The sequence below is a fragment of the Nomia melanderi genome, chromosome 3 (assembly GCF_051020985.1).
Source record: "Nomia melanderi isolate GNS246 chromosome 3, iyNomMela1, whole genome shotgun sequence".
Taxonomy (NCBI): domain Eukaryota; kingdom Metazoa; phylum Arthropoda; class Insecta; order Hymenoptera; family Halictidae; genus Nomia; species Nomia melanderi.
The window spans coordinates 9535161-9549821 of NC_135001.1; the positions used below are offsets into that span (position 1 = coordinate 9535161).

General features: G+C 45.7%; 1 protein-coding gene across 3 annotated transcripts in view; it reads right to left on the reverse strand.

Moving 5' to 3' along the window:
* LOC116429301 (uncharacterized) overlaps positions 1-12136 on the reverse strand; it is a 78434-nt gene extending 66298 nt beyond the window's left edge. For all 3 annotated transcript variants that reach the window (XM_031982097.2, XM_031982107.2, XM_031982087.2), the window contains exon 1: positions 9975-12136. In XM_031982097.2, the coding sequence (XP_031837957.1) occupies positions 9975-10440 (466 nt within the window). In that variant the 5' untranslated portion in view covers positions 10441-12136. The remainder of the gene's footprint in view (positions 1-9974) is intronic.
* Positions 12137-14661: the final 2525 nt, after the last annotated feature.

Genomic DNA, 14661 nt, shown 5'->3' on the forward strand with positions numbered 1-14661 from the left:
TTTATGATTTTAAAGTAAGGATGTTTCGACATTATAATTTATTTTCTTCAAATTTAAAAAAGATAATAGATTCTTTCATTTCTTATACCTTTCATTGTTTTTGTAACTTTCTTTTATATGTATATATAAAAGAACTATATTAAATTTGTGATGTATGTAGGAGATCTCGAAGAGAACGTATCATGAAATTGAGGAAGTGAGCGAGGTGTGAATGACAAGTAGACTCTCGTTTCTCTGCCATCGTGTCGATGCTCCGTCCAAATCAATTTTCTTACTCGGATAGCCATTTCGTATTTTCCGGTGGCAATCGAGCGGAAGATCGGGCACAGAGCGGAGATTTTCCTGGTATTCCCGGATTGGTTTGTTCGAGCGGATTATGCGATTAGACGATTAGTCGGTGGAGGGTCGTATGATTGACACCGCGACCAGAGCGTAATGAGAGAAAATCATTTCTGACCGGACCGGGAACATTTGCGGTCGGCCGATTGATGGGAAAACGGGGGTTCCTTCTTTCGCACACGGTCGTCATAGACAACTCGATGAAAACTGTACGAATTCCAGTAAATTATCAAGTAGCCAAATATAATTGAAAAATCATCTATAGACTTTCGAAACTGAAACTCAAAGATAAAAATATTAAACTGACTTCTATTACAGTGAACATTTCCGTCTTCTATTCCATAAAAATTTATAAATAAATAGTAAGTAATTACTTGTTACGTATTTCAACGCAATTACAACTTATCGCTGTTTATGTTTGTCACGATTTCATAGACAGAAAGCGGGAAGAAGTACGATGGCGAATTAAAATCTTGAAGGCGTGCATAACGGAAATTAGAAAGGAAATCTAAATGCGGGTGAAACGGGTATTCGTTATACAAATTAAAATAATTCTCGCGGCGCGCGCACGCACGCACGCGGGGGAACAACAGCATTTCTGTGGCAGCTTTCAAGGCGGAAATTCTAAAAAGATTTTTTTTATCCGCTTTTGTTGAAGAAGCGCTTTTCACCCAGCGTCGTTGAACAACGCTGCGCGGGTAGACGTGAACTAAGTAAGTCAAGGCGCACGAAGAGGACACCTGGTAAGAGAGAAAGCACGAGGGGAGTGAGGAGGGAGAAAGAGGGAAAGATCGCTGTGAGGGTGCGTGCAGGTGAATCGTGACGCGTTTAAAAAAAAGAAGAAGTAGAAGAAGAAGAAAAAAGAAAAAGGTGAAAAGAGAAAAGGAAGAAGAGGAGAAAAAAATGAGAGAGGCGTCTCTCCGCGCTGAGAGTCTGAATTTTCCTACTTCTGACGGTGAGCACGCCCTGGCAGTGTTATCCAATTATTCTAAGTTGTTAAGGCGAGTTAGGGCGCTTAAGGGACTAAATTAAGACATTCCGCGCGACAAATCTCCCAAGAATCTCAATTAACTTCTCCCCGGGGGTGCCGGTACTTTAATTAACTGTTTAATTTCGTTTAATTTGCATTCGCAATTGCATAAGCCACAGAGCCAGCTACCTGGTCCTGCAATACTTTCCGGACGAATCAATTAACTGTCGCCGATTCATATTCGACGCGACCCGATATCGTTCTACTTTCATCCCCTTGCGAATCATTTTGTTTCGTAAATAGTAATAATTCTCTACTTGTAAAATCTCTCTAGAAATTGTATCTCGATCAATGGAATGATAGACTTTGGCGATAAAACTGCGTAAAGCAAAGAACGGCTTCTATGGGGATATTGTACAATAGAATACGCGTGAGTGTAGATCAGGGCAACTAATTAAATTTGGAATTCTCTGAAAGGTAAAGGATAAGGTTAGAATCGACAGTTGATTAGTGGAGTGGATTGGGTTAACGAACTAGGTTAATAACGGTTGGCAGATGGCAAACACGTTAGACAAGGAAATGGTGAAGATGAGAAGGATAGTTAGTAAGATGCGACGGCCGAAAGTGCCAAACGAAGGAACAAGTCGGTGATAGGCAGAAACAAGGATAGCGATACAACAAACGGTTACGTTTGGAAATCAGCTAACAAAGGTGACGGAAGGAAATTTAACGCAATACGCAAAAAATAGAAAAAGTGAGGAGGCCTGTAATAAGATTAATGCATTTTTATCCTGAACATCAAACTTCTTCAAATAAATCTAGACAACTCTCCCAACCCAAATATATCTTATATTCCATCGTCATCGTTACAATAATATGTAAATAAATCTCAAACAAACGTACGTGAAAATTCTCGCACCAGCTCGAAGATGCTGAATAATGTCTTCCGCATCAAATAGAGCCGACCCCAGGGCTCGGCCGCGCGCTATCGATATCGCTCGTAAAGGGCTAATTTGAATTGCACCGGGTCTCACGTACACCAACACGTGATCGCGCAAAAATCGCGGCGCGTGAACGCGTCGTCGGACCGATACACGCGCGCGCTCCGTCAGTACCGGTGGGAACGGTAGGGCCGGCTCTGGTGCCGGGTGGTTCTTGTTCCGTGAGTCTCTTACCCGCGTCCGCAGCCACTTTCCCGGAAACAAAGCCCGGGCGAATTCATAATCCGCTAATTTGTTCAAGATTTTTCGCTCGAGTGCCGCCGCTTGCTTTGTCGCGAATCCATCGTCGAGGCCTGGGCGCGAGCGTGGGGGGCTCGCGTTCAAGCCGCTTTGAAGTACTAATCAGTATCGACCTGCGCCTACAGGCCGCACCCCTTATCCGCTGCTTCCAGCATCGCCGTACGCCCACCCCAACCACCACCCCCAAGAGCCTCCCTCCTTCCAGCCTGCTGCGGGGTCGCGAGGAATTTCTCCCTTTTTTCATCGTCGTTCCGAGGCTTTCCGGGCAGAAACCGTTACTCGAGGGAGGGGGGGGGGGCGTCTTTGCGGATCTGAGAGTCTTGCAGATTTTTTACGCTACTATATAGGTTCAGGCCTTTTGATGTTGTTATTGATATTATTGGCTAGTGTCTTTCAGTCTGTAGGATTTGTTGTGGATCCTCTTGAGCAGGGTATAGGATTTGAGACTTGAATATTTCGAATCTTTAGGATTTTATGATTCGTTGGAATTGTAATAGTCGAAGTTTGGGAATATTAATTCTTTGAGAGGCTTGTTGTGGAGGTCTTGTAGCTAATACGATGGGAATGTAGTCATTCTGGTATTACACAGTAACGCTGGTTCAGAGAAACAACAGGAAATAAAGAAATATAAAAATTGAAATACCAAACCAAACGAATATAGTCGAATACTAATCACGGAACCGTAGATCCATTTTCCTTCGATACCCCGAATCACAATGATTCCAAAAACTCAGTGTCTAATCCAATCCCCTAATTTCCCCTCGATCGGCGGGTCGAGCAAGGAACGATAAAGAATAGCAATCGCGTGCCCACGGAGCGTCTGCTACACACCGTTTCCAAGACCGTTTGCACTTTCCCCGTCCCCGGGATGAAAGGGGTACAGAGGAACAATGGCTAGGCCGATTGTGCCACGTTTTACGGAATCGTTTGCAGAGATGTGTTACCGGGACGATATCAACCGGGCGAGAAGAGAAGTGACTCCGGGGGCGCGAGGAAGAGGGAGAAACGAGGTAAAGGGAGTTGAGGATGGCGTGTCGCTGTGCGAGAGAAGAAGGTGGCGACGTTGGGTGCGGCGGGGGTGCGGAACGTACACACAAAATCGCTCGCGGAGAGGGCGTAAACGAGGAACAACGTTGTCGCGTGGCCGTGCGAGAGGGTGTAACGGACAAGGAGAGAGGGAGAGCAAGAAAAGGACTGGACCGACGGGAGCGTGCGAGGAGACTTCTCAGGCGTTGATAGGCAATCTAGTTGATTGCCAACTTCAAACGAACCGAAAAAGCAGAGCCAGCCAGCTACGGCGAGGGGCGGAGTGGGGGACCAACGAGAGAGAAAGAGAGAGACAGAAAGAGTGAGACGACGACGGCGAAGACGAGGCGCGCAAATCGTTGGAAAGGCACGGCCGCGACACCGAACCGGTGTGAATCTCGGAATTTTTAGACAATGCGATTGCAACGGTTCCTGTATTCCCGTCTCCTCTCTCTTCCCGTTGCCGATTAACGTCGCGCCCGGCGAATCGATCATTCGTTGTTAAGCCGTCCTACAATCCATCCCCCGTTCATTCCCGTGGCTTCTACGAGCAGCCATTGTTGCGGTTTTTCGCGGGGACTACGAGATTTTCGAGGAAATCGGAGACGCGTGGGTTTGTAAGCTATCGGGTTTTTGTTTTGTGGTTTGTACGTTGTTTTGTGATGTTTTTGTTGATTGCGGTTCTGAAGTGCATTTTATTTTGTTGATGTTTTGTCTTGGTTGGGTCAGAGTTTACCGTGGAATTTCGGTATTTGGTATTTGACAATTGTTCGGGCTTTCCGTGGATAAGAATATTTGTATTTATGAAATTTAGAATAATATTATTGTCGAGTATCTAATGTGGTATTGTTAAGTAAAGATTATCTTGAGCTACTTAATTGACCCAAAGACACAAGAATAGTCTTCGCAAATGACATAAATCCATAGTATAAGAAACCAAACATTCGAAAATAATGAAAATCTTTCCCCAATGAATATTCCAATCCATTTCATCGACTGAAACCGCTGCGATTCAATGGAATTTTCACCAGGGCTGTTTCACAGCAGTATACGCACTAAGAAGTTCACTTAACGATTGCAAAATCAATGTTGATTAGCCGGGCGACAGAAAATTTGCTAGCACCGTGAAGTGTGCAAACAAGTTCCGAGGCTTCTTGGCCCGGATTTCGGCGCAGGAGGGTCCATTATGCGTGAAGAACAAAAGACCCGTAATCGACGAGCGAACCAGACAAGCCGTGCCAGCCCCGGCTCAACCAGGCGGGCCCGTCGAATTAGCAGCGTGACGACGCGCAATCAATCCCACGGCGATCGATATAATTTATTATCGGAGCGGAATCGAGCAGTTGGCCGGCCTGCGCTCTCGTCTTTAAGTCTGGCCAAGATTTAAGACAAAAAGGAACGAATGAAGTGCGCCAAATAAATGCTGTACTGTAAGACGAGGTGCCAGAGTGACATTTGAATGGAAGGGCAGATCCTTTGTGCTGCACCGGGAACCCGACACCCGAAAATTGTTCTCAAAATTCGTTCTACCGAACGGAGGCCACGGCCACGATCGCGATACTGCCATGTTGATTCGTCACTTCACCGAAAAAATCGATTCCAATGACCCCATTGTGACGGTGATCGCCGAGAATTCTGTGTTACAATTTTCACCCCTTACGTCGAGTATGTAATATTCAACATGGAGATATTAAATATTGATCGATGTTATTGAAAACTGGTAACATTGTTAGACAACTGTCAGCTATTCCGGTCGATTTTAAACAACAAGTCCATTGTTTTCTTGTATTAAGTATAAAAGGGGTGGTTTTTCTAAGCAGTAACGATTTTCAATATTTTCTGTAGATATTGCGGAAGAAGTTAAGCTCAATTTATATCTGTCTATAGTAGTATTTCGCAGAATTATTGATGTTTATTTTGAATTATTTATAAAATCGAAGGTAACGTTTAACGAATCAAATTCTCACGAGACGAGTAGCAACAGGGTAGCTCGGTGCCGGTTGAGAACAGTTTGCCGGAGTGCGGCCATTTTTACGTTTTGTCGAGGCTCTTTGTGTTTTGGTGAGACATTGCAGGTCTGCCCAACACTCAACTCATTATACCACTAATTATTCATAACGTTGGGGATTATTCTGACAAAAATATTCAATTCCCACAGTGCAGTCATCTCAGGTACCCTGGCTACCCTCTTTCTTTCCCTCGTTCTTCCTCTCTCCGTCTCATCTAACTGACGCTGACACGCCGGACGCGAATCGCTCGGTCCAGTCGATTGTCTGCCTTCGTCGTCTTCGTTCGCGATCCGCGATTCCGATAACCGAACTCTCTGATCCCTGTTTCGCAGTGTCCCTGGTACACGCGTCACGAACTACGGACGCGCGATACACGCATGAAATGCACGCTTAGGAATAAAATAATTTCGTTTGTATCAATTACTCTAAGTTCATGCGATAAGTGACGAGACAATTTGTTTTATTTTTCTTGTCAATATTACGCAATGAGCATTCTATTATCGCAGTTACTGTAATGATTTCAGATACAAACATCAGATCTACCTCCTCTTCTTTCAAAGAGTTATCATGTTAATTTCTAAATACCAGGGTGATTGTATTAAAATATGTCAAAGTATTATGTCTAAGACATAGTCCAACATATAATTGTATTCCGAAACGTACTGCGTTTATGTCGTGTCGTTCACATGAAAATTTGATTCGGTTCGATTCAGTGCTATATTTGCAAACTACATACCACGTCGCAAACGACCAAGGTTCTTGTACACAAAATCAGTATTGCAATACAATATTACCCAAGAATCTTCATTCGGAAGCTTCCATTAACTTACAAATCTATTCAGTGCTCATCATAAATGTATCGTCATGTGAAAACAGCATTACAATGGGTCGGTGGCAAACAGACGGTCGTGTTCGTTTGCTCGGAAATTGGTTTCCACGTGGGGCAGGGTCAGCTGGCGTCTGGCCCGCGTTTTCCCTACGAACGGCCCCAAAAATCAAACTCCCTCCCGTGTACAATGAGGTATTCGCGCGTGCACCATGCGCGACAAAGGTGTGCGTGCCCGTCGATTTTCGGTAACACGATCTTGAGTGGCTCTCTGTTAAGCGATAGCCGTAAGTGGCACGTTAAGTGCTCGTTTCACGCTGGAACGACGATACGCCTATTAATTTACTTCGTCGTTTCTCCGATGCCGAGGGTCTCGTTCATCCGGACGAGTCGGAAGATTGAAACGCTATCCCGGCGATTGACGATCAATGCGTTGTTGCGGCGCATCGCGCCGCGTTCCCTATTCGCTGACAACCGCCATGAATGTGGGAAGAGCTGATGCTGGTGAGGAACTGACGGAGTCTTTAGATGTTACGTGATTTTCAGAATTTTACGGAAATATATTATTGTATTGAAGGGGTATTGATATCTTTTAATGGATCTTTCTTTGAATACTTTTATCTGCTTGTAGGCCTGCATCTTGATTAAGAAGAATTCTATTACTGGGAAGTAATGATGTTCATTATTTCAAGTTATGTGGTACTTCTTTAATTACATCTTTAACTCGATGAAATTGAGATTCATAGTGTATTACTTTCTATATGAGTATCCACAATAGTAGATCAATTGGTAGTAGTATTTCTACCAATAATTGCGAAATAATCCCAACAATTAATATTTATCACCCTTGTTATACGAAATTTACATGGTAAACATAAAAACAACTCCAAATTAAAAGCATACATCCATGTAGAATAAGTTACAACGGAAACACATAACCAATAATAACCCAAACTCTGCAAAATTTTCAATTTTCATTACAAAATACATCTTCGATCTTCCAAAAATCAAAAATCAAAAATTCCTACCATTTATGCCAGAACACACAAGTATCATACAACAATGAACACCACTGCCATTACAAACGTATTGAAAACAAAACACAGAACACCTGTTCTTCCCTTACAGCCGAAGAACCGCTCCCAAACTTTCCTCGGGCAGTGCACAATTTAATTGGTTTCTCTCAAGCTTTCTTCGCGACTGGTCGCGAGTCGCGCTGGTAAAGGAGTTCTAAAAAGGAGTCGCGGGAGTGGCGTGCAGAGGGAGGGGGGCTAAGACTGGCCGTTTGAAAAGATCAGGTCACTTTTATTGTAAATTTCGCCGTCTAGATGCGCGAGGTTAACGACTCGCCAGACCCCGGCGATCCTTGTTCCCCCGTAAACAGGTCCGTTTTCTTCGAGCAGCACGCGTGCGCGCGCGCGCGCTCGCTCGCGGCCGAACGAACACGACCACGAGCCCGCGAGCCAAGATGTAGGTCTTAACGAACGTGTAAGATTGAAAGAAGTGGTTGCTCGTTACTCGACGACAATACCGGCCGCGGTTTGTGTAAAATTAATTATTAATTCTTCTTCGGCCCGGCGGGGCCCGCTGAAAGAAACAGTTAGGAGGCTCCGTTCGCGGAATAAATGGTTACGGTTTCTAATTGTCGCGGCACAATGGGGCTGGCCAAGCCTCGCGAGTGAAACGACGTCACGCTGGAAACAATGTCATCTTAATCGTCATCTATAAATAAGCGGGGCGAGGTTTAATGATAATGACGCGGCGGCGGCGGTGACGGTGGCTGAGCGATACGACGCCATTCGCTGGAAAAGAAGCAGTGGGAAAGTTCGCGACAGAAACGTTTCGCCGGCCGGCTTTTTTCTTCCTAGCTGAACGTTAATAAAACGTTAATTGAAAATGAATTGAGGAACGTTATTCTTGTTACTACACGATATACTGTATTGTGATTTCTGTTTTAGTATTGAATACGATTGATTGATTAGGTTCATTATAATGGTAATTAATGGCGGCACTGAGAGCTGAATTCTTACGATCTTGTATTGGTTATTGATCGTATATGTTACTGCTCGTATTGCCTATACATTATAATTATTATATTGAGCTCTTAATTAAGCATTCCTTATAAGTAAATAGAATTATTAAGAACGCGTTAACAGATATTAATAATAACGAGGAGAATATACAATACACGCTGTGACTTAAATATTCTTCTATTTCAGAACATTTGATTCAAAACGGTAATAATTATAGTAATATCAATCTTCAAGAACATACAAACAACCAATAATATAAATATGTTTCGAAGAGAATAATAACAGAATTAGTAAAGAATAATGCCAGCTTTATGGATGTACCTAACTCAATTTACTCCAGCGTTATTATTCCATTTAATCAATTATATATTGCCCATTGTTTGCCGTGACTCAATTGTGTCATTTAAAAAGCTTCTTAATGGCATTTTCATGGAAAGGTATGAGGTCGTTCTTTGGTATCGTAAGAAACCGATATTACTTTCTCAACAATCCAGTATTTTCAGAGACAAGCTCTGTTTTCTTAATTTTCTTGTATGGAAAATTGTCAAGACCAATGTCCAAAGAAGTTTAAAGGAACTAAATTTTCGAAGTACCGTTGGAGTGCCTGGCACAAGCAGGAAGTGTTCAATGCCTGCCCTGAAAAGAACTTGGATTGCCCTTGGATTGAAAGGAAAGGATTGAACGCTTCTCTCGGTTTCACACCCTGCGTGTTGAACTCAATCCCAACTCTGGAAACAACGTCAGCCAAAAAACATTCGCCCTGGGTATACGTGAGTTCTATTTCACGCTAGGACCACAACCGCTGGCACCGTATTCCATTCCTTTTGTTAAACGTCGATTTCATAAACCAGGGTACTGAAGTTTCTGGCTGAATCGTATTGGAAATACTCAAAGAATATCTTCATATTTTTCAGTTAATTGTCGTGATACGAAAATTGGTATGTAATAAATAATTGTGTTTGTCATCGCTCGATATGTAAATGCATACCTTCCAGTATATTCAACTGGTTTACCGGAAATGAGAAGAGAAGAGTACAAATTATTTTGACTTTAATTCTCAGTAATTATTCGTTTTCGATCACAATGAAGCAATAATTCTTATATTTTGCTCCATCACGAAATGTGCATTAATCTAAAATATGATACACTGAGATTATTGCAATATTTACTCCATTCGTCTTGAGCGATATTCTGGCAAGTTTTAGTAACACGTCATTTGACGTATATACATTAAACAAATAAACCACCTTACAATCTCCTTCAAACTTTGATGAAACAACTTACTAACAACAACACCGTTCAACGTGCCCAACATTTCCCAAACCATCAACGAAACTTCAGACATCAATCTCAACCAGTTTACCCTAAACAGCCCCAATGCAACGGAGTCTACTCAAGATTATCAACATACCGTATTCAGGGCGAAAACTCTAAGCTGAAGCTTATCGAAGCGTATCATGAACCGCGCGAGAAATCAAACGATCCTCCCCAATTAGCCGCGAAATTAAGTCGTCAAACCATGAAACTCACCATGAGGCGGCGTGTGCTGAGTCGGGCTGTGCTGATGATGATTCGCGGTGGCGGCGGTGCCCGGAAGTACGTGCTGCGCGTGTGCCGCCGGATGCACGTTGACGCCGGCAGGCGAGGCCGGAAGTTGTCCCGGTTGATGTACCTGATGATGAGGTACGTGGTGGGCAGGGTGGGGATGGGGCGGCGGCAGGAAGGCAGCGGCGACGGCCGCCTGCGCATTCAGGTAGGCCATCCGCGAGGCCGTGAGGTTGCCCAGATTCCCAAGATTTCCCAGATTGCCCAGATGATTCGTCAGGCTGGGCATGTAGTCCCATAGCTTGTGATGGGGCGCCGTTGGCGCGTACGAGACCGCGGAGACGCCGGCCGGCGGCGAGGCTTGAGGCGAGCCTCGATCGGTGCCGCTTCCGTTTCCGGCTCCGTTTAGCCCCAGCAGCTCCTGGATCGCGAACGGCGATCGCTGCGGCATCTTTGTACTTTCTTCGATGATCTTACTTCGTTCAGAATAACATCCTCCGTTCTCTGAACCTCGTTAATTGTTTCGTTCACGTCTCCGAAGGTCGACCAATCCCTAATTCATTTCATCGACTGATCAGCAATGTGCAATCGTTGAACGCCGATCAGCAAGTTTCCAATCGTTGCGCGTGCCTCCTCTTCCGATTACCTTTCTTAGGAACTATGTTCGCGACGCTACAGGGAAGCGATTCCGAACGGCAAGCGAGATATCGTATTCGTTGATGGATCAGGGTGTTCGATGCACGACGACGATCCTCAGGATCGATTCAAGTGTCGAGGGCGCGTAAACGGAAAAGAATGAAACTCCCGGCACGGCTAGGCCTTGGCATTACGCTAAACTCGGTGTCCGACGGTTTGCGGCGGCGACACTTTCAGTGTCCGGTGACGGGTTCCGGTTCTCTGGACTTGGGATTCTAGCATAGGCCCGTTTCGCGGCGTTCCTCGGAATTGAACTGGCCCGGTTGCTTTGAAAAAATATACGAACTTCGCGCGGAAGGACAGGGAATAGTGCTCGATGGACCGGCCGACGGTCCTAAGTGTTCTCATAGATCTCCATCATCGGGAACGCACCGATTGAGGACGATCGTCGATCGGCGAGGGTTAGTATAGTGCTTACTGTGGTGTGTTGTCGATTAATCTTCGTTGTAACGAGCGAAGCTTGTGGTTCCGTCGAGTCGGAGGGATCCAGACCTGGCTGTCGGCTAGCGACGGCAACGCGAGCTGCTGCGTGGATCGGCTGCTGTCTCGTTGATCAACTCGAAATCACCCTGTTTTCCTTCGTTCACGCACAAGGAACACCCGGCTAGTCTAATCAACTATTCGCGTCTAACGTCACACGTCTGGTCCAGTTTCTTCGTTGAATTCTCGGCTAGTTTGTTCGTTGTGATCAGGTACAGGTTCCCGGCGTTCCTTTGCTTCTCGGCCAGCGCGCCGCGTACAGTTGCCCGACTAGCGATCTCTCGTCCCCCAACGACAATTAGAACATTATCTCTGCCCGGGAATTCTATTCAGACCTCCCGATAGCACGTGACGGGCTTCATTCACCAAACAAAACTCTCCCCCGGACTCAGCGATGCGCAAGGAGATTCCTGGAACCTTTTCCTTTCATCCTCTCCACGGCGAGGATTGAATTTCAGGGACAACCGAGTCTTCCTCGCTGCTTCCTTACAGCCGGAAAGACACCGGACTGGTCGAGCTGCCTCGGGCTACCGATTCTCTCTTCGTTGATCACGTTCCAACTCTATCCGTCTACTAGCTAGATCCTCCTATCATACCGTTTCACTGTCTTCCGCCGGTATACCTCACACCACGGAAACTCGTTCGGTCGCACGTTCACAGGAGAATGAGAGACTCCGTCGGACTCGGCCAACTCGAGTGTATCCTCGTTAGGGAATCGGTGAACGCGTGGACACCGGTTTCAGATCGACCAACCACTGATTCAACAGCGTCCAGCCACCTCGTGATCCGGTTCCGCAGCGAGCGAAGGTGAAATGCGACGGATGATAAATGTGATCTCGAAATTTGGAATTCAGGCCCGGTACACGGATGACGTCTGGCTGTCGTCGTGGCGCAACCGTGTCGTCGTCGCGGCGATGGGCAACTGAGCTGTCGAGCAGCACGGGGTTGCTCGACTGCACGACGACCAACGAAGAAGGGAAACCCCTGGGGGCGGTTGCGCGGCGTACACGCACCCACACGTGCACAGGCGACCGTACACGTGCGCACACACTAATGTCGGGCTACAGGGGAAGAGAGAGGAAAAGAGAGAGAGAGATGCGCGAACACTCGCGAGCCCGCACACCCCGTTGACGGAAGGGTGGCGTTTACCCGACCCACACGCCACCTCCGTCACGCTGCTTGCCCCCCCCCACCTTCGGCCGATCCCTTCCCTTTCCTCACCACGACCAGGGGACGCGACTACTACCCTTTCCCGGTGGATGCACACGCGAGAACCCCACCACCGCTAGCCAGGGCCCTTCTTTTCTCCACTCGTCGAGCCCTCGCGACAAAGGCGCCTCCGCTACTTTGCGCGCCGACAGTGGCCGTCTCGGTTCCCGGATTGGTCGGTTTTTTGAGACGGCCAGCCGGGTAGACATAGCCCTATTTACCGGCGCGGGGGTGGGGTCTACTGATGTCGACGCCTCGACCGGCTACGCCTACGACAGACCGGTTCACCACGGGGAAAAGATACGCGTGATTCTCGTGATACGGACCCGCGTGATGATAGGTGTCGCGGATGATACGGGGATATTCTCGATCATTGATCCCGGCGTTCGAGAGTTTTGACTGGGGAGACGTTGATTCAGTGTGTTCATACGTTGATGGTTGCGGTGAATGCGGGATTTTCTTTTGGGAATTATTCGGTGGAGAAGGGATTTCGGGAATAGAATTGTTGCAGTTTGTGGCGCCTGAGAGAGTAAAGATTTGATGATTTATGATAAGTTTTCGGATGGAATAATGGGTGTATGTCTCGAGGAAGTCGAATAAGATTTGAACTGTGTTTGATAGTAGTGAACAGTAAATATATTTCTATTCTACTTGCAGTTTACTAAACCAGAAATGAAATAGTATTTTGCTTTGAAGTCATCATCAGGAGCGTCAAAGAAACCACGAAAAATTTCAATAAAAATTCATAACATAATTCATGTCAACAATAATCGTCGCTGTTCCTCGAAGTACCTCAATCCTCCAAACCAATTTTCACACTAAACCTCTCATATTTCATTAACGATTCCACTGATTCTCCTAAAATAGTAAGAAAGCCATAAAAACATCCAAAATGTTCAAATATGTATTCAGCATCTAGAATTCGTACACCTGCAGTCTACGCGTCAGTCTGGTAGCATCGCGAGGATCGTTCTCGCGAGAATTGTGGCGTGGTGAAACCGGCTTTCGCCCAGAGCCTTTATTACCGTGGTGGGAGTGGTCTCGGGACGGGCCAATCAGAAAGCGCCACTTTCAACCCTCATTGGCCGGGACGTAAATCGATTTATCACTCAACCCGTCTGCGCCCGACAGGGGAAACACGCCCTTAAGGCCGCCCGGCTTAAGGTCGACTCTTCTCCGGCTCTCTCTCGCCACACTGAACACCGCCAATTCTACTCGGCGGAGGTGGTGGCGGCGTACACGGCGTCGATGGTGGTGGCGGGCCCATGTGGCGGGGAGGCTCGGGCCGAACGAGCACGGAAAGGGTGTGGAACACTCCTGATCTCCGGCGGCGAGTGTTCCGATAGTGTCGGAGGGAATTTTTTCGAAAGACTTCGCCGAGAACCCCGCTCGCTTGGACCCGCCGTCCCCGAAATTGAGCCATTTCCCGAAACGAGGCTTTTCCTTCGCCTCCCCCCTCGGCTGCGGCGCTGCCTATCTGACTATTCATGCCACCACCACTCGGCTCATTCTTCCTCCTGGACATCCTATATCTTCCCATGATCCCGCTTCTTTGAGCCTCTTCGCGAAGAAGAAAATTGTCTTCGATGGGAAACTTTGGTGTGACATGGTTGGCGTCGAACAATGAAGGATGTTGAGGGGCAGAGATATTTTGGTTTCATTGATAGGGAATTAGAGGATTAATTCTTGTATTCGTGAGTTAAATATTGTATGATAGATGGTGGGATTCTATTGAAAATTTCAATGTTGCTTTATACTTAATACTGTGTAATGCAGTCTTTGTTTATTGTAATTTTTATAATACCTGCGAATGACAATCTCATGATATTGTAGGGTACTTCTAAACGACAACAATTATTTTAAATCGCTTATTATGATTTATGCGACAATGTCTGAAAGTACTAAATAATAATTCTGCAGTATACGAGACTACAGAAATTGTCTTCGATGGGAAAGTTTGCTTGGATAATAAAGAATGATTGGGGTTGGGGATATTTTAGTTTAGATTTGTGGCGAATGGAAGACTGATTGTATAATAGTATTATTTCTAGTTTATCGAGATATGTGTTTGAGTATACACAGGATGTAGATAATTTTTATGTTTTTCTAAATGTTGGTTATTGTATATTTTTGGCGTGATAAGTAGGAATTTTGTAAATTTTTATGGTTACAATCAACTATTCAATTGTATTTCCTATTTTTTTACAAAGGAAAATATATCTGTAACTAGAAACGACGAATTCTAGTGTGTGCACGAAAGAATTGTTGATTTTCTGTTGATTTGATA